General features: G+C 51.9%; 1 protein-coding gene and 2 long non-coding RNA genes across 7 annotated transcripts; 1 reads left to right on the top strand and 2 right to left on the bottom strand.

The window, feature by feature from the left end:
- Positions 1 to 1,078: 1,078 nt before the first annotated feature.
- On the bottom strand, positions 1,079 to 9,455 carry LOC121103355. 2 transcript variants are annotated; one of them, XR_005835522.1, is made up of 3 exons: positions 9,179 to 9,455; positions 8,845 to 8,957; positions 1,079 to 3,694 (listed from the first exon to the last, which is right to left on the bottom strand). It is a non-coding gene; the product is annotated as an uncharacterized LOC121103355 (long non-coding RNA). The 2 variants fall into 2 exon arrangements; XR_005835524.1 differs by lacking the exon at positions 1,079 to 3,694 and adding an exon at positions 8,594 to 8,733.
- Positions 2,442 to 14,680, top strand: LOC103657306 (sialic acid-binding Ig-like lectin 5). 4 transcript variants are annotated; one of them, XM_040632939.1, is made up of 10 exons: positions 2,442 to 2,556; positions 7,729 to 7,861; positions 7,942 to 8,301; positions 8,457 to 8,735; positions 8,930 to 8,977; positions 9,469 to 9,726; positions 9,810 to 10,094; positions 10,864 to 10,957; positions 11,295 to 11,373; positions 13,792 to 14,680. In XM_040632939.1, the coding sequence occupies exons 2-10, from the start codon at positions 7,828 to 7,830 to the stop codon at positions 13,969 to 13,971; spliced, it is 1,617 nt and encodes a 538-aa protein (XP_040488873.1). In that variant the 5' UTR covers positions 2,442 to 2,556; positions 7,729 to 7,827; the 3' UTR covers positions 13,972 to 14,680. The 4 variants fall into 4 exon arrangements, with proteins under 4 accessions (XP_040488873.1, XP_040488874.1, XP_040488876.1 ...); XM_040632940.1 differs by lacking the exon at positions 8,930 to 8,977; XM_040632942.1 differs by lacking the exon at positions 13,792 to 14,680 and having other exon boundaries at positions 11,231 to 11,368.
- A 924-nt stretch (positions 14,681 to 15,604) lies between these two features.
- On the bottom strand, positions 15,605 to 17,567 carry LOC121103356. The gene is made up of 3 exons (XR_005835525.1): positions 17,421 to 17,567; positions 16,761 to 16,855; positions 15,605 to 16,253 (listed from the first exon to the last, which is right to left on the bottom strand). It is a non-coding gene; the product is annotated as an uncharacterized LOC121103356 (long non-coding RNA).
- Between the last annotated feature and the right edge of the window lie 1,218 nt (positions 17,568 to 18,785).

Consider the following 18,785-nt stretch of genomic DNA (forward strand, 5'->3'; position numbering starts at 1 on the left):
TTTTTGCACCAAAGACATCTCAAGAATTCTTTCTTGGCCATCGGCTTTGAATCCTAATGTCTTTCCTACATCAGATGTAATGGTTAAGCACAAAGATCCTGGAGCTGGACTGCCTGGGTTTAAAGCCAGATGTTCAAGTTTGGGCAAGTTAGTTAACTTCTCTGTACTTTAATTTCCTGTTTCATAAAGTGGTGAGGATTAAATAATTAAATTATCATAAGCAAAATGTTTAAAACAGTGCTGTTACAAGAATTAGCTGTTACGTGAGAAAAATACTCTATTTCATTCATTCTGATGAGGTGGTGGGATATCGGTGAGGGTCAGTGGGGTGGACTCCGGAGCCGACGACCAAGAAAGAATCCTTGAGACGTCTCTGGTGCAAATGGTGGTTTATGAAAGCTCAGGGACAGGCCCTGCAGAAAGAGCTGCTGCCCGGGGTTGTGAGGGGTGGCTGATTATATACTACGGGGTTGGGGGAGGTAAGGAAAGAGGGAGGTTGAGAAAATACTTTCATATGTTAAAGAAGACTCACAGGATCCTGGAGGCCTTGCCGTTGTCAGGTTAAGGTTGTTTACCCCTCTAGTAAGGTATTAACATGAAGATAGTTGGGAACTTCCTTGATTCCTACAAGTATCTGTCTATGGTCTGCAGGTTATAAAGACATTTAATTGTATCTACATTCCCTTCTGGAAACTAGGTTATTGATAGAAATGCTTTGTTCTTGTAAACTAAGACATTTGTAAACTGAGGGAGGCTTAAGTCTTGCAGGATAGTGGTCTCTGTAAGGTTAACTATTTCTTTGTCCTTTAGGGCAGCCAGGAGTGCCTGAGGAATGTCACGTACATCCCATGGTGGGGGTGGGGGTGCGGGGTGTCAGTTTCTGCTTTGTCCTCAGCTTGCCTGCTGTTCCCTCATCAATTCAACAAGTATTTATTAGGTTCCTATGGTATGCCCAAGAAAAATTGTTTAAGGTCAGTGTGTAACCGAACTAACCTGAGTTCCTTCCTTGGTGAGTCACAGAAACTGATGATTTGAAGTGGGGTTTGAGAGCGGAAGGTCAAGAAAGAATTGAGACATTTTCGGTGCAAAAAAAAAAAAAGTGGTTTTATTTAAAGCACGAGGACAGGACGGGTGTGCAGACAGTACTGCACTGGGATTGTTCAGGAGCAACGGATTGTATCCTTTGGAGTTGGGAGAGGTAAAGACAAAGGAAGTTTCCAAAAGGATTTTCGTATGCTAAAGAAGATTTACGGGATCCTGGAGGCCTGACTATTGTCAAGCTAAGGTGGTTTTTTTTCCCTCTAGCAAGGCATTAACATTAAGACAGTTGGGAGTTCCTGGAAGGATGTCACAATCTACCTACCTCAAGTATTTGTCAATGGGCTGCAAGTTACAAGGAATTTAATTTTATCTACATTTCCTTTGGCCTTTGTTTTCCACCAGAAACTATACCAGGGGGAGTTGTCACACAAAGAAACTTTCTTACAGCAAATAAAGAGATCACAGGGTGTAACTTCCAAAGCTGTGATTCCCCGGAGCAGGGGTGAATAGGTCCCTTTTATTTAGAGTTAGGATGAATATTTAAAAAGGAGAGTCTTGTGGGGCTTCTGGATGGCTCAGTTGGTTAAGTGTCGAACTTTTGATTTTGGCTCTGGTCGTGAGATCGAGCCCCGTGCTGAGCTCCGTTTTTATTACAAAAAATGAAACAAGATGCAGGCAATGACATATGATTACATTTATAATAAGTTCAAAAATAGGTTTATCTGAACTATACTTTTCAGTATAATAATAAAACAAGGCCTAAAACTAAAAAAAATTATTAATATCTAAGCTAAATAATAAAAATGAGATTAATGTCTTTAGAGAAGTTGATAAGGAAACTTCAAGGTCCCTCTGTGTAAATTCTTTGAATCGCAAGAAGGATTACAGTTAATAAAAAAGAAGTAGATAAGGAAAGTTGTTTATAATCACATCAATGGAAGATAAAGAAAGGATATAACACTATTTCTCCAATCTTGGATTACCAAGGTGAGAAAAGTCAATCATATCAGGCACTCTTAATGTGTTGTCGGGATATTTAAATGAGTAGGGTACTTTTGGAAAATGTCATGTTGGCTTCAGATGGAATTGGAAGAATCATCTCCACTTCCCACATAACATATCAATGAGAAATGCATTTTGTTCTAAGTTACAAGAAGGCAGACTTTCAGGAACCTTAATAAACGGGGCTTTATTTTCTAACATAACACGAAATCTAGAGATGGGCTGCTAGGGGCTTTGATTCAGCCGCTTGGCAGAGCCCACTTTAGCCGGAGGGATAAAGAAGGAGGAGGAAGAGGGGCCGGATCCTCCCCAATTTTCTCACTTCTAGGCCGGACAAGTCCCAACTCAGCCGCTTTCCTGGACTGAGACCCTTTGGCCCGAATCCTGCCTCAGCACCACGGACAGCGCCACCACCTGCTTTTGGCTTCTTAGCTGCAGAGAGAGCTCCTGCTGCGGGCAGGTGCGATGGGAGGATCGGGAACTCGGGAAGGCTTGGGGACAGATATGAACAGGGTAAGTGCCTCCCAGTCTAGCTCCGCTCTTCCCAGACTCCTTGCGACCCCAGAGAGTCAGGGCCTTATGTGTGGTCATACCCTCTGTGTGGGACTGCTCATATACGCTTGGTCTCTTGCTTCTCAGGGCTGACTCCACCCCCAATCTCTTCAGAGATCGCTCCCGTCTGGATAAACGTTTATTCTCTCCTCCACCTTTTACAGTCAGGAAGGGCCTCTCTCCCCAACAAGCTGATCTCTTCCTCCCCACTTCCCCTCCTGTCTCTGCTCCCTCTTCCTCTTCATCTAGCCCTCTCTCCTCCACCCTCTCCCTCTCTTTCTCTTGCTCAGTCTCTGGCTGATACCCAAATGGAACTTTGGAGGACAGAGAACAAGACTCTTGATCATTTACTGACTCTAGTTATGTGCCAGATCCTGAAAGCTTCTTTAAAAATATGCTTCAGTGTCTGTCAGATAAACGAAGGACTGGAATATCAGGAGGCTGACTGAGGCATTGTCTTTGGAAGCGAAGGAAGACATTCAAAGTGTTTAGGCACATGAGGGACCTTGCCTAGATTGGGAAGAGTTCTGTGACCTCAGAGATGGAGCACAGTCCATGGGGGATCTAGAAGCTAAGTGAGGAGAGGGGAATTAAGTCATCACTCCATGGACAAGAGGAATTGTGGCACCTGGAAGACTGTGGAGAAGAAGGGGAGAGATATTGTGTATGTGCAGGGCTCACGGGAAATGTGAGGAGGCGTAAAGACCTATTCACAAGTTCCAGGTCACCCAAGCTTCATATCCAAGTGTGGGGCTGAAGTCAGAGCTCCAGACTCAGTCCCAGCCTCTGTCCTTAGGGTCTCTCCTTGCAAACCAATTCAAGAGTTCACCCAGGGCTTCCCAAGTTCTCCAGGGTGGTCCAACATGGAGAGGATGTGTTCCCAGGAGGGTCTTGGTCTTCCATTCCTCCATCCTCATGAGAGAATCTTCAAGAAAGCTATCTGGAGAAAACAGACCCTCAAACTCCACATCTCTCTTGAGGGAAGTGGATTGGTCTTCGGAAGTTAAGAGGCAGGGTTCCAGGGTGTGGGAGGAAGGAAGGCCCACCTTGCTGTGGTTCAGGGAGGTAAGGGCTCAGCTTTCACTTCCCCTGCAGTGACCTGAGGGAGAGAGGGGTTTTCCTGTTGAAGGGAGAGGTTGGGGGCAGAAACCACACATTTGATCCAGAAAGCATCCCCAGTTGTCTTATCACCCCTCAGATGCCCCCATCTCCAAGCTGGGAGAGGCTAACCAGACAGTGTTAAGGGAATCGAGACTTTTCTCTGCAGCCCAGAGATGCTGCTGCTGCTGTTTTGGGGGCTGCATCTGTGAGGGCAACAGAGATCTGAGGAAGAGGTCTGGGTGGGGCTGTGGTCAGACACTCTGTTTGCTACCATGGTCCCTGGAGGATAGTTCAGGCATGATCTGTATCCTACAGTCAATGTCAGTGAAGGAGGGTCTGTGCATATCTAATCCCATTCTGGACTGACTTTGACCTTTCAACACCCACCTTCCGATCTTGGAGTTGGCCGAGAGACGTCATAATCCTTCTCTGGCCGCAGACCCTATCAAAACCAAAAAGAGAGAACCTCCTCTGGGACCCAAATCTCTAAGCATCAGATTTTCCAAAATTCTGAAAAGTGGAAATACTTCAGGAGAGAGAAATATGGGGACACCTGGGTGGCCCAGTCAGTGGAGCATGCAGCTCTTGATCTCAGGGTTGTGGGTTCGAGCCCCACACTGGGTGTAGAGAGGACTTAAAAACAAAATCTTAAAAAAAAAAAAAAAAAAAGGATAGAGAAATATGGCTTCCAATATGTGATACTGTCTCTGAATGTGATAAATAGCCAAGGGTCCCCAGGAAAGGACCCTAAAGATGGGAACACATCTCCTTATCTGGAGGGTGGGGGAGACGTACAGAGCCCTGAAGCTAATAGAGGGAGAGGCCACTGGAGAGATTGTGTGGCTCATACTCCAGGGTCTTGAGTCTTTTCCTCCAGGGGAAAAGCTGACTTCTCCAGTTTGTACCAGACACCCCAAATCTGTACCCTTACAGCCTGTAGTACAGAGTCATTTCCGAATCTAAAGAGCACTTTGCCAGGAGCTTGTGTAAGAAGACGCTTCCCTCCTCCCTGGGCCCCAAGGCCCCCCCATCCCTTAGTACTCATCCATATCTTAGGATCCCAAGATCATGACACCAGCACTACATATCAGGTGACCTTTCGTGGACGTGGTAGTTCTGTGGGCAGAACCATCTGAGAAGTTTGGCCCTTGGTTTAAAACCTGTATGTGGTTTTCCAGGCCCAATCACAGGCACAGATGAAGGCCTTCTTTGGAGGGCAGGCCTCAAGGGGGAAAGCTGCCCTCCCTGCTCCAGACTTGGTGACAGCCAGTGCATGAAACGCTCTGAAGGGAGCTGCTCCTGACAAGGACTCAGACCTCTCTGGCCGGCGGTCATGCTCCTTGCATATCTGCGTCGCAGGCCAGGGGCTTTCATTCCTACCTCTCTTTATCTGAGGCCTCAGGCAGAGGTCTTCAGGCTCCTCAACTGAGGCCTCCTTACTGGGGAAGGAGGAGAAAAACTTGAAGACCCTCTCCCCAGTCTGATTCAAAACTCAGTGTTTTCCACTTCTATCTCCCCATCCCCACTCCTCACAGCGATTTTCCCTCCACTGACCCTCCCTCCTTGGCTACAGATTCCCGCTTTTCCTTATTGTATATTCAGAGTCGAGCCACTCTCTCTCTCTCCTGCTGCCACATCCCATTGTGGTTCCTGTACCCATCACAATGGCCCTGAATAGGGTCTTCACCGTTCCTTAGCAAGTGCCGTGAATAATTTTTCCCTTGACAGTTAGAATCATATCTTTTTTTTTTTTTTAAGATTTTGTTTCTTTATTTGACAGAGAGAGAGAGCACAAGCAGGGGGAGCAGCAGGCAAAAGGAGAAGGAGAAGCAGGCTCGATCCCAGGACCCCGGGATCATGACCTGAGCCAAAGGCAGACGCTTAATCAACTGAGCCACCCAGGGGCCCCTAGAATCTTTTTTTTTTTCTTCAGCACCCAACCACCTTTCTGTGGGGGAAGGGGGACGGGGAGAGTCAGTGCTTTCTCCCACTTAGTCTCTTGTATGATATATCCTCATAGTAGGTGATCAAACGCTTCATTGTTACTTTCATTTTGACTCATTGCTGCTTCAGTTGCCTACTGAGACCCCTCGCTCAGCTAAGCTCCTGACACCACTTGGCTCAACGTCTCCTACCGTTGTTGGTCAGGACACCTGGGTCCCTGAGGACCTGTGTGACTTGAGGCCTGGCCAGAAGCCTGGTGTGAGGAAGGAGAAGAAAGCACGACAGTCTCACTTCGCCACCCTTCTGTGGATCCAAAGAGTTAGCCCCCCCCCCCCCCCCCCGATTGAGATAGAAAATACTGTCATTCTCTGGTCCAGATATTCTAGAAATCTTGGTACTGGGCCCTGTCCAAGGAAGTGGCACAGGTAGGGAAACACTCTGCTCTGGGGCAGTGATGGAGGCGGGGCTTCTGCTGCTCAGGGCAGAAGCGAGGTGTCAGAGCTCGAATGGGAGAAGGCTGGTGCTGCTCTGTTGAATGCCCCCTTGACGGTCTGGCTGCTGCCCCCTCCAGCTCCTTCCTGGCCAGGCCATCTCAGTCCCTCACCCCCATTCCCACAGTTAAGCTTGAGTGTGTGTGTGTGTGGGTGTGGGTGTGGGTGTGGGTGGGTGTGTGTTCCCACAGCTCCACCCAGGGCCCCCTGCTCCCCCCAGTGAATATACCTGGCCCTGGGGCCAACTCTGCTACCTTTCCCACCACCCTCTTCCCAGCCTAGCCCTACACATTCACTACCCTTGGCCATGGCACCTCCAGCCCCCATCACTAGAGTCAGGGCTCTGGGAGTCACTGTAATGGTCCCTCCCCCGCCCACTGCACCTCTCTTTCAATTTCACTTCCTGAAAGTGTCTTAAATTATTCTTTCTTCCATCACCAAGGCTGCTGTCTCCTCGCGGGCTTGGTTCTCCCCTTCTCGAAAGTCACAGCAGTTTCCTCTCTGGCCTTTTGGCCTCCAGCCTCTTCCTTCCAGCTCTTCCCTACACTGACCTTAGAGGGATCATGTTGATAACTCTATGACCCTGGCCCTTTCCTGCTCAAGTACCTTCCATGGCTCTACATTGCCTTCAGATAAAGCTCAAGCTTGTCTGTCTTCCCCCACTAACATTAAATGTTAGTTTGTGAATGAATGAAAGAATGAATGAATGAATGAATGAATGAATGAATGAAGTGAAGGTGTGTGTTGCTTCTCTTGCCTCGTCTGGACTCTTTTATGCCTCTGAAGCTATGTAGGCTATCCTGAGACCCATCCCTAACAGGCCGCCTCCATGAGGGTCCCATGGCTGTGACTCTCCAAGGGGCTGGCCGGGGGGACTGTAACAGCATTCCAGCAGGTCTGAAGGGTTAATTTGCTTCAAGCTTATGCACTCCTTTGCTTGCCGACTTAAGTCCCTTGATCTGTAGCAGAACTAATTCTCTTTTTTGAGACTGGCAGACCACTAGCCCTGAGGAGTGAAGGACCAGACTTTCCCAGAAGAGAAGGCCTGACCACGTTCGAACCCAGCTGCTGTGGATGCCAGCAAGTCTGTTCAGGGTCATGTCCGCATCGGACTAACCGTCTGGCACCTGCTTTTCAAGCACGCAGCCCCCTTCGCTTTGCTGTGCCTTCTTTGAGACATCATCTGCCATCTTCCCAGGTTGCCGCCTGCCTGAATGAAGCACCATCACTTGGCTCTCAAGTACTGATTTTTTTTTCCTTTCCCTTTAATCCCAGTATAGTAAACATACAGTATTAGTTTTAGGTGTACGAGAGTATTATTTCAAGCGGCGAGCAGCCGAACCCGAGTTCAGAACCACTTCTCTGTCCGGTAACAGGTGCCCAGTTGGGACAACGATGCGGGAGCCCGGAAGGCAGGACTCGGAGGCTCTCGTCCCTCATGGCTGCCTTCCTTGAGCAAAAGCTTTGCCGCCTCTGAGCCCCAGGACCCACCTGCTACACACAGAAAGGGAACCAAACTATTTCAAAGGTTAATCACAGTTGACTGTGGGCCTGAAGTTCTCTATTCTAGGTTTGTGGCCTTTCGTTTCCACCGCAGGCTTCCGGTTAAAGCTTCCCCTGCCCTCCCACATCCTGCGGCTTTCTTTCTCTGTCAGAGGGACCGCAGAAGGCAAGCTGTGTCAGACATCACGGAGGGATGCCGCTCTGGCTGCTGTTCGTGCTGTGGGGAGGTGAGCGAGCCGAGGGGAGAGGGAACCCCGCTCGGGGGAGGCATCGGAGCTCTAGGATGAGTTTTTCCCTCTCTCTCCAGGGCCCCTGCCTCAAGCTCTGAGCTACCAGCTGGAACTACAGGAGTCCGTGACAGTACAGGAGGCCCTGTGTGTTCACGTGCCGTGCAAATTTTCCTACCCCTGGCTCAGCTTTGCAGCCCCCCACATGTCTTGGTTCCAGAAAGGGGCAGATGTAAGCCGTGATCCTCCAGTGGCCACAAGCAAACCAAACCAGAAGCTGCATGAGAGGACCCAGGGCCGGTTCTTCCTCCGCGGGGACCCCCAGAGCCATGACTGCTCCCTGGACATCATGGGAGTCAACATGGGGGACAGCGGGACTTACTTCTTTCAAATGGGCACATATTCATATCTAGATAATATGCTTTCTCTGAATGTGACAGGTATGGTAGGGGCGCAGGGAAAGGCCCCAGAGATAGAAAAAAATGAACATTCTATCCCTCTTGGGGGTGTTGAGGGGTGGAGACCGCCGCGGCCAGGCTCTGGGGCAGGATGACAAAACACTGAGGGGCCCCAACATCCTCTCTGTCCTCACCAGCCCTGACTCACACACCTGACATCCTCATCCCGGAGACTCTGGAGCATGGCCGCCCCGGGAACCTGACCTGTTCCGTGCCCTGGGCCTGTGAGCAGGGCACACCCCCCATCTTCTCCTGGACGTCAGCTGCCCTCACCGCCCTGGGCCCCAGGACCCACCTGTCCTCAGTGCTCACCCTCACCCCACGGCCCCAGGACCATGGCACCAACCTCGCCTGTCAGGTGTACTTCCCTGCAGCTGGTGTGACGGTGGAGAGGACCAGCCAGCTCGATGTCACCTGTAAGTGTGGGGTCAGGATGCCCATGTCCCTGAGGGTGAGACCAGGGCGGAGCTAGGCTAGAGCTTGACAGTGGGGTCTTGTAGCTAAGCAGGAAGGGAACTCCCTTACCTGCTTCCGTGGCTCGTGGGGGGAAGGCCCAGCACCCACTCCTCTCTTGCCACGAATGCCAAGGCTGCCGCATTCTCCTGTCCAGATGCTCCCCAGAACACAGCCATCAGGATCTTCCACGGAAACAGAACAGGTAGGAAAGAACCTCTTTTCTCCAGGGCTGGGGTGGAACCCGGGTCTCCACCAGGACAGCCCTAGTTGGGTCTCAGAGCTCCTGCTGGCCAGGAACTGCGTGAGGCACGTACAAGAAGCCAGCCACTGAGTTCAGGCATGGGGAGAGCAGTGGGGAGAAGCCCCCACAAACCTCAACTCCCTGAAGTTAATGTTCGCTCACCCACAGCTTTCTTGGGTCAAATCCTCCTGCTTTTGGGCTCTTCTTTGGCCCTTTCACTGCCTTCGTTCACCATATCCTGTCCTGCGCCCTCCGCTTTCCATCTGCTAGACAGTTGGAGCAGCTCCAGGGAAATCGTCCTAGCCTCCTTTGCAGCCCTTCGGCCTGGACTCTGCCAGTTCCCCCCTCAGAGCAAGTGTGGACATTGCAGGAGGAGAGAAACACCAGCTTCACCGAACTCATGTCCCTCATTCTCTCTCTCTCTCTCTCTCTCTGCATCTCTCTCCTCAAAGCCCTAGGGACTCTGCAAAACACCTCATCCATTCTCATCCGGGAGGGCCAGGCTCTGCGGCTGCGCTGTACTGCTGACAGCAACCCCCCTGCCGAGCTGAGCTGGTTCTGGGGGTCCCCCACCCTGAATGCCACCCCCATCTGCAAGAGTCCAATCCTGGACTTGCCTCAGGTAGGGGCTGAGGAGGAAGGAGACCTCACCTGCCAAGCTCAGAACTCACTGGGCTCTCAGCACGTCTCCCTGCATCTCTCCGTGGTCTGTGAGTGTGGGGACCCCTGGGGGACAGGCTGCCTGGGGCCTGGGGAGGAGAGGCACCACTGACCCTTCTCCTCCCTCCCGCAGATGCCCTGTGGCTGCTCCCCGCCTCCTGCTCCTGGGAGGGCGAGGGGCTGCACTGCAACTGCTCCTCAAGAGCCCGGCCCGCCCCCACCCTGCGCTGGCGGCTGGGGGAGGGGCTGCTGGAGGGGAACCACAGCAACGCCTCCTGGACCGTCACCTCCAGCTCTGCGGGGCCCTGGGCCAACAGCTCCCTGAGCCTCAGCGGGCCGCTGGTCTCTGGCCTCAGACTCAGCTGCGAGGCCGGGAATGCACACGGGTCCCAGAGCGCCGCTATCCTGCTGCTGCCAGGTCCGGGGTCTGCTGGGGGGGTGACGCCGGGAGGAAGAGGAACTTGGCTTTTGTATTAATTTTCTAGGGATGATGTGACAAAGTGCCTTAAACTGGGCGGCTTAGACAGTGCAGATTCACTGTCTTGCAGTTTTGGAGGCTGGAAGCCTAGGATCAAGGTGTCTGCAGATCAGTTCCTTCTGAGGCTGTGACAACATTGCCCAGCCTCTTGCCTAGCTTCGGGTGTTTGCTGGCAATCTTCGGTGTTCCTTGGCTCGTGGAAGCATCACCCTAATCTCGGCTTTCGTGTTTACATGGCAGCCTCCTGTGTGTGTGTGTGTCCAAACATCCCCATTTTATGAGGACACCAGTCACAGTGGGTTACGGCCCACCGTGGCCATCCCATCTTCACTTGATTGCCTTTGTAAATACCCTGTTTCCAAATGAGGTCACTTGCTGAGATCCTGGGGCTGGAAGGGTGTGGCAAAGGGCTGGGACTTCCGCATATGAATTTGGTGGGGGACACAATTCAACCCATAACAGCTCCGGAGAGATGGGGCTGGTGGGGGAGAACACTGAGGCCCCAAATGGAGCAGCTGGACGTTTAAGATCCTCAGTCCTGAGGCCAGGGGAAGGGGCTGGTCCAGGGTTCACAGGGCAATGGAATCCACCTGACTGAGTCCTGGATGGGGAGTGGGTATACAGATGGGAGAAAGAGGAAGGGAGGCGGCCAGTTGGAACGTGCCATATATTAGAGCTGGACCTTACACGCCCCTCACATTTTCTGCAGGTAAACCAGAACCCAGGGCCAGTGGAGTCCTGGGAGCAGTTGGGGGAGCTGGCATCATGGCCCTGCTTTCCCTCTGCCTTTGCCTCGTCTTCAGGTGACAGTGGGCTCCAGGGATGGAGGGAGAGGCCTGCGGTGGGAAGGGGTTATGGTCATGGAATCTCAGAGAGCCTGAGCTAGAGGGACCTGGGCTGGTTGGAAATCCAGGAGTCAGGGAAGGAGGCTGAGTGCTGGTGTGAATCAGCCCATTCCCACCTGGGCCAAGCCTGGGGTCTCTTCCAGACCCTGGTCCAGCTCTTGGATTAGGGGGAGTACCTGGAGACTGGACCCACCTCCACCTCCCTCATTCTGTGCTCTTCATGGGGTGCAGGGGGTGGTCTGCCTGCCGCATGCCCCAAGTAACCAAGCTGAAGGGCCCCGGGCTGTTCCCTTAGAGTGAAGACCTGCAGGAAGAAAGCAGTCAAGCCGGTGCGAAGCCTGAATCTGAACCTAGCCGGCAGCGCAGGCTCTGGGGTGAGTGACAGGCTGTGAGCTCCTGTCCAGCCAGGGGCTTTTGGAAGTCGCCCTCGTGAGGGCACCGGAGCATTTCGCTATTAACGTCCAGTACTCCCTGGAGTTGCCCATGTGGTTATTTTAAATTCCTGATTCCACTGGTCTAACGCTTCTGCTTCTGATGGAATGCGCATATAGGCCGGTTGCTTGTGGGGGTATGTATGCCTCCTACGTCAAAGTACCACGTTCCCCTGGAACACGAGCCTTTTCTTGTGGCGTTGATTACCCAGAAGTGCAATGGCCCAAACACAGTCTGTGTCAGACCCACTGAGTGCGAGGGAGGTGGTGGACTGGAGCCCTAGCGTAGAGAGACTGGGAAACCCCAAACTCACACCGCATCGCTCCCACTTTGCATTTTTCAAATCTACCACTGTGCGTATTTACCATCAACTTTACTTTTCACCTAATAATGCACCCATTTTAAGTGTGCAGTGAAATGAATTTTAACAGACGTGTTCACCCTGTGCCCATGTCCCCAGTCAAGCCGTGGAACGTTTCCATCAGGTCCCCAGATTCCCTCGTTCCCCTGCCCAGTCAGCTTGGGCTTTCCAGCAATCTCTCATTTCTATCACTATGGATTAGTTTTGTCCCTTCTGGAACTTCGTATAAATGGAATCGTGCAATATTTATTCTCTTTGTCTGGCTTCTATCACTTCATTAAAAGATGTAAAAATCCTATCCAGTATGCCTCCAATAACAGAGCATCGTTCATCAAAACGGGTGTATGAAAACTGACAGAACAGCAGGGAGAACAGATTGGCAGTTACAGTTGATGATTTCAAAACTCTTCTCGCGGTCACTAGCAGAACAAGTACGCACAAAATCATTTTTAAAGTTTAATTTTCGGAATTCCGTCTTGTGTCTCCTTGGTCAACGTAGGGGAATGGTTAGCATGCCCTAAATCCCCTTCTTGTCAGGAATCAGGAGAGGTATCTCCCATTTTTTTGCCTTCAAATTCTCAGAATTTTTTTTTAAGATTTTATTTATTTATTTATTTATTTGACAGAGAGAGAGAGAGAGCACAAGCAGGGGGAGCTGCAGGCAGAGGGAGAGGGAGAAGCAGGCTTCCTGTGGAGCTAGAAGCCCGATGTGGGGCTCGATCCCAGGACCCCAGGATCATGACCTGAGCTGAAGGCAGACGCTTAACTGACTGAGCCACCCAGGCAGCCCTCTCAGTATCCTTTTCTTTTAAGTGAATGTCTTTTGTAGTCAGTAAGTGTAGTGGCCCGAAGCATGTATTCTGGAACTAGACTCCTGCATTCAGATCCCATCTTTGCCTACTGACAAGCTGGGTGACCTTGGGCAAGTGACACACCCTCTCTGACCTCTGTTTATTTTGGTGACGTGGGAAGATGAGGAGTACACAGAGAATCACAAGAGTAGTTTCGAGAAGTGTCTAAGGCAGTAGCTGGCACGGACTAAGCGCAGGACTCAATTGCTACAATCAGAATCATCCCCTCCCCTAGCACGTGAGTCCCAAGGGCAGTTTGTTGTTGTTGCTATTGTTTTAGTCCCTGTTGTATCCCCAGAGCCCAGAGAAATACCTGTTTCCTCTTACTCTGAGAACTATTTCTCTTTGCCTCTCTGAGCGACCGTGTGAGGGCGTCTGTTTCCTGCTTCCATAGCCTGAGAGTGTTGCGGGCACAGAGCAGAGGCAGGCCGCCATCTTGACTGCCAGACCTGACCTCTGCCCAGTCCTCTCGCCCCTGCCCTGCTTTAGATTTCATAATGTCTCCTATCACAAGTGTAGAACTTTGGTGTTTGTTTTCTATTTGTTTAGTAACTGCCTCTCCTAGAAAACCATATGCTCGCTGTGTGGTCTCACGAACTGTGATTGTCATGTTCCCCACTCCACACAGCACGTTGTCCGTTGTCTGGACAAAGGAGGGTACTATCGTTAGAAAGACTTGGTTTTGAGTCTTGGCTCCGTGGTGCATTTATACAGATGTGTGTCTTCTTTTTTTTTTTAAAGTAGGTTCCACACCCAGCTTGGAGCCCAGCCTTGGGCTTGAATTCATGACCCCGAGATCAAGACCTGAGCTGATATCAACAGTTAGATGCTTAACCGACTGAGCCATCCAAGCACCCCCCTATATGTGTGTCTTTAGGGCAATGAATATCATTTCTCTTAGCCTTAGTTTTATTATTTGTGTGATGAACATGATAATAATACCCTCTCCCAGCTTTTTTTTTTTTAAAGAATGTAATGCAATTAATATAAACACTAAGGGCTGCCCAATCTTAAGGATTAAACATTTAAAAATAAATGAATGGATAAGTGATAAAAGGGCCATCGGGGCCAGTCCCCTTCTGGTGCTTGGCTGCTTTCCCTCAGACCCTACTGACCGGCTCTGAGTCCCTCCTCCTCTTTCCACTCAGGCACATCAGCAGCAGTCCTGGATGGACATCCCTGCAGGCCACCCAGCTCCTGCTGAGGCTAGCCCCGTGTCAGGAGAGAACCAGGAGCTCCACTATGCTTTCCTCCGATTTCCCAAGCTGAAGCCCCACGAGCAGCAAGGCATCAACACCGAGTACTCAGAGATCAAGATACACAAGTGAGGAACTGTTTTTCTCAGAGTTCCGGAGGCTGGAAGTCTCAGATCAACGTGTCAGCAGCGGCCTCTCTCCTTGGCTTGTAGTTGGCCGTCTTCTCCCTGTGTCCTCACCTGGTCTTCCCTCTGTGTGACTCTAGTTTCTTCTTACAAGGATACCAGATGTACTGGGTTAAGGTGTACCCTCATGACCTCATTTGAACTGGCATTGCCTTTTTAAAGACGCTCTCTCCTACAGTCTCGTTCTGAGGTACTGGGGATTAGGACGTCAGCGTATTAATCTTATGAGTTTTCAGCCCATCACACTCAGCCTTGACTATTTTAAAATTAATGGCCTTCTTGGCAGTGGTTCGAGTCTCCTAGTATGTGTGGAAGACCACAGGACTTGTGTCCAAAAGAATTGAGTTCCAATCCGTCTACGCCATGGATCACGTCGTGACTCACTTTACTGTTGTGCAAAGCAGGGAAGTCATCCTGGTCTAGCCAGATGATCGCAAAAGATCGATGAGAGGCTACAAATAAAACAGATGAGTCCCGACACACGGCTTTCTGTGTACCCTAAACACGTGTGTGTCAGGACTTCCGTTAGATGCTTTAACAACGTTTCTGCTGATGATATCTCTGAAGGCTTGGAGGGGCCAGTCCCGGAGGTCACAGAACTTTTCCACCAGGATCGGATGGCTGCCCTTACCACTTCTATTAAACAGTATTTTGTAGATCCTTGCCAGTACAATAAATGCAAGAAGTAGAAATAAGAGCCAGGGGCGCCTGGGTGGCACAGCGGTTGAGCGTCTGCCTTCGGCTCAGGGCGTGATCCCAGCGTTCTGGGATTGAGCCCCACATCAGGCTCTTCTGGGAGCCTGCTTCTTCCTTTCCCACTCCCCCTGCTTGCGTTCCCTCTCTCGCTGGCTGTCTCTCTCTGTCAAATAAATAAATAAAATCTTTAAAAAAAAAAAAAAAGAAAGAAGAGTTAGCCAGATCATAAAGTAAGAAGCAAAACAGTTTTGGGGCGCCTGGGTGGCTCCATGGGCTAAGCATCTGACTTTGGCTCAGGTCATGGTCTCAGGGTCCTGGGATCGAGCCCCACGTCAGACTCCGCCCTCAGCGGGGAGCCTGCTTCTCCCTCTGCCTGCCCCTCCCCTTACTGGATGCATACCCGCATGCATGCTCTCTCTCTCAAGTAAATAATAAATTTTTAAAAAATAATAATTTTATTTAAAATTTTTTATTTAAAATTTTAATATTTAAAAAATAATTTTATTTAATTATTATCACCCAGCAGAATGGGTGAACCAAGTGTGGTGTAGACACACAATGGAGTATCGTGCAGCCACACACGGATGACCCTTGAAAACAACAGGCTGAAGGAAAAAGCCAGATACTAAAGGACAAACATTGTCTGATTCTGCTTCCCTGACCTACCCAGGACCGGCAAACTCATGGAAACAGAAAGCAGAATGGGGGTTGCTCGGAGCTCAGGGACGGGGGTGGGCGGGGGTTGGTGGGTACCTGCATGGAGTTTCTGCTGGGGAGGGTGAGAAAGTTCAGGAGAGAGGCGGTGGTCATAGTTGCTCCACGTCGTGAATGTACTTAGTGTCACGGAATTGCACCCTGTACAGTGTTGAAAATGCCAGGTTTTATTTTTACGAATATTTTGCCACGAAAAACTCAAGGGAGCGGGAAGCACTTCTGTCGTCCAGGTGCTGTCATTATGGAGACGAGAATAAAAAAAAGTAAATTATAAATAACATGAGAGCACAGGCCTGGAGGAAAAGCTCTCGGGCGCATTGGGCTGGGTTTCCTGGAGCTGAGAGGCTGCCGAGGCGGTACTGGAACAAAGACTCCAAGGTGGGGAAGAAGCAGACGCTTCGCTCGCCTAAGACGAAGTTATTCCAGGAAGACGGGAAGAGGGGAACGGTGAGCGCGGTGGCTCTGAGGCTGACGGCACAGGAGTGCAAAGGTGGGGGAGCCTGGAGGATGGCGCAGACCCCTTGGAAGACCGCTGCGGCCCCCCGCAGGTTTCTGGAAGCCTTTGCAGAGAGCAGACACATGCTGAGACCCTCATTTTAGCAGGATCCCCATGGAGCAAGGACGGTGCCCAGTGTCTCCCCTGAGCTGCTGGAAGAACAGAGTCCTGTTCCGGGGAGGACTTCAGAGAGCCGGGTTTTGAAGGGTGATGTTCATTCTGAGAAGCCATTTGACATCCAGCTGGGGACGTCAGTGAGAGAGCGGAGTATGAACGTCCAGAATCAGAAGAGGGGTCCAGACCGGAGACGTTAAAATGCACAGCTAACGTGACGTGATAATAAAGTTAATGAAAGAGTATGACTTTTCCTCAAGAAACTAGTGATAGGATCGCCGTATGACCCAGCAATTCCACGTCTGGGTGCATATCCCAAAGAATTAAGAGCAGGGCCAAGAGATATTTGCACACCCGTGTTCATAGCAGCGTTATGCACAAGAGCCCAAAGGTAAAAGCAACCCAAGGGTCACTCAACAGCTGAACGGATAAAAAAAAATGTGGCCTAACCAACCATGGACTATTTTTTTAGAAGATTAAATTTAATTATCTGACAGAGAAAGAGCATAAGCAGGGGGAGCAGCAGAGGGAGAGGGAGAAGCAGGCTCCCCGCTGAGCAGGGAACCCAATGCGGGGCTGGATCCCAGGACCCTGAGATCATGACCTGAGCCGAAGGCTGACGCCTCACCGACTGAGCCACCCCGGTGCCCCTACGATGGGATTCTACTCGGCCTTAACAAGGACAGAAATTCTGACATGTGGCCTCATGGACGAACCTGGAGGACGTTACGGTAAGTTAAATAAGCCAGTCACGAAGAAGACGGGTCCTGGATGACTCCACTTACGTGAGGCCTCGAAAGTAGTCAGATTCCTGGAGACAGAAAGGGCATCGTGGTTTCAGGGCCTGGGAGGAGGGGGGATGGGGAGTGGTTCACTGATGGCTGTGGTTCAAGTTTTGCCGCTTGAGAAGAGTTCTTGTTTACTACATGTCAAAGATAATCTCGTGCTCGTATTTTTAGAGAATATCCAGGACATATGGCAAAGTCCTAGGTGCTTGCAGCTGTGACCCCGCAGGGACAGCACCGTGTGTCTGGGGAGGAAGTGGCGCCCTGGGTGGGGCCATGTCACGGGATGGACCGGGTCAGGCACAGATGTCTTGTCCCCAGTTCCCCCAACACAGGTGTTCACTAAGCTTATGGAGAATGAATGAATGAACGAATGAATGAATGGCTCCTGCCTTCACTTCGCCCAGGATCCCTTCTCTTCTGACCCAGACACTCACTCAGACCTAAAGAACCCTCCACGTTGCAGGACAGAACAGCCGAGGGGCTAGATGAGACTGTGACTCCGGGTCTAGCCGGGAGTTGACTAGCTCCCCGGTGTAGACAGTGCTGCTCAGACAAGCCCCTCAGGTGGGAGGACCTTGGGAGACTCACTGTGTCCCATGCCTCAGGTGTCCTCAGAGGTCCTGGTCCAGGCTCTGGTGCCAGAGGGAAGTGCCGAGATGGGGGACCGCACACGGGCTCCGCTGCCGCTCTCTCCTCCCTGGGTGGGTCTCCCTGATCCCCGGCCGAGGGTGTGGCCAGCACTGTGCAGAGAGAGGGGGAGCTCTGGAGCTGCGGTTCCTCCTCTGTGAACCACGAGGCCTTGTGCTCCTCCCCAGCTTCCCGTGGGTCCCCCCAGCCTCCCTCCCACTGCCTTCCTCTTCTCCTTCACCCGCAGGAGGTGCCGTGCACACCCCCCATCTCAAGATGCTCCCGCTGCCGCTGCTGCTGTCCCTGCTGTGGGCAGGTGCGTGGGCCGAGGGCGGGCCCGGCGGGCGGGGGCTGCCGCTGACCCTCGATTCCCCGCAGGGTCCCTGGCTCAGGATCGGAGATACCGGCTACAAGTGCAGGAGTCCCTGACGGTGCAGGAGGGCCTGTGTGCGCGTGTGCCCTGCAACTTCTCCCACCCCACGGACTACTGGACCCCGTCTTCCCCTGCCCTCGGCTACTGGTTCCAGGAAGGGGACCGTGCATACCAGGGTGCTCCAGTGGCCAGATTGAAAAGTGCAGGAGGAGACCCAGGGCCGATTCCACCTCCTCGGGGACCCCCGGGACTACAACTGCTCCCTGGACATCAGAGACGCACAGAGAAAGGACTCGGGGACATACTTCTTTAGGGTAGAGAGAGGATCTTCTGTGAGATATACTTACTGACAGAACCAGCTCTCCGTGCATGTGACAGGGAAGGAGTGGGGTCAAGGAGAGGACACGTGTCCCATGCATGGATCCTGAGGGCCCCTGGGGCAGGGCTGGGAAGGGACCCCTGCTCTCCATGCTGGCTGGGGAGGAGACGGCTGGCCTGAGGTAGAGGCTGCTTCTAGAGGCACCCTCAGGGTCCCCCTCCAGGATCTCTGCCTCTCTCCTCCTCGGCTCGGACACAGACACCTGACATCCACATTCAGGGGCCCCTAGAATCGGGCCACCCCAAGAACATTACCTGTAGCGTGCCATGGGCCTGTGAGAGGGGGATACCACCCACCTTCTCCTGGACCAGGGAGGCCCTCACCTCCAGGGGCTCTAAGACTCCCCAGTCCCCGGTGCTCACCCTCACCCCGAGGCCCCAGGACCACGGCACCAACCTTACCTGTCGAGCGACCTTCCCCTGGAGCTGGTGTGAGCATGGAGAAGACCATCCAGCTCAACGTGTCCTGTGAGCGCCAGGCCAGGACGCCAGGGTCCCTGAGGGCTGGGGGTGCTGGGGAGGGGGCGGCAGGGCTTGGGTGGGATACTTGGGGAGAATTCTTAGAGGCGCAGGGT

The sequence above is a fragment of the Ursus maritimus genome, unplaced genomic scaffold (genome assembly GCF_017311325.1).
Source record: "Ursus maritimus isolate PB19 unplaced genomic scaffold, ASM1731132v1 scaffold_19, whole genome shotgun sequence".
Lineage (NCBI taxonomy): Eukaryota > Metazoa > Chordata > Mammalia > Carnivora > Ursidae > Ursus > Ursus maritimus.

What these genes read in the sequence shown, in the direction of transcription:
- LOC103657306 (XM_040632939.1), top strand. Translation starts at nt 7,828, where the DNA reads ATGCCGCTCTGGCTGCTGTTCGTGCTGTGGGGAG. An exon ending in GCTGTTCGTGCTGTGGGGAG is followed by an intron (nt 7,862 to 7,941) that starts GTGAGCGAGCCG and finishes CTCTCTCTCCAG; the next exon opens with GGCCCCTGCCTCAAGCTCTG. An exon ending in CCTGCATCTCTCCGTGGTCT is followed by an intron (nt 9,727 to 9,809) that starts GTGAGTGTGGGG and finishes TCCCTCCCGCAG; the next exon opens with ATGCCCTGTGGCTGCTCCCC.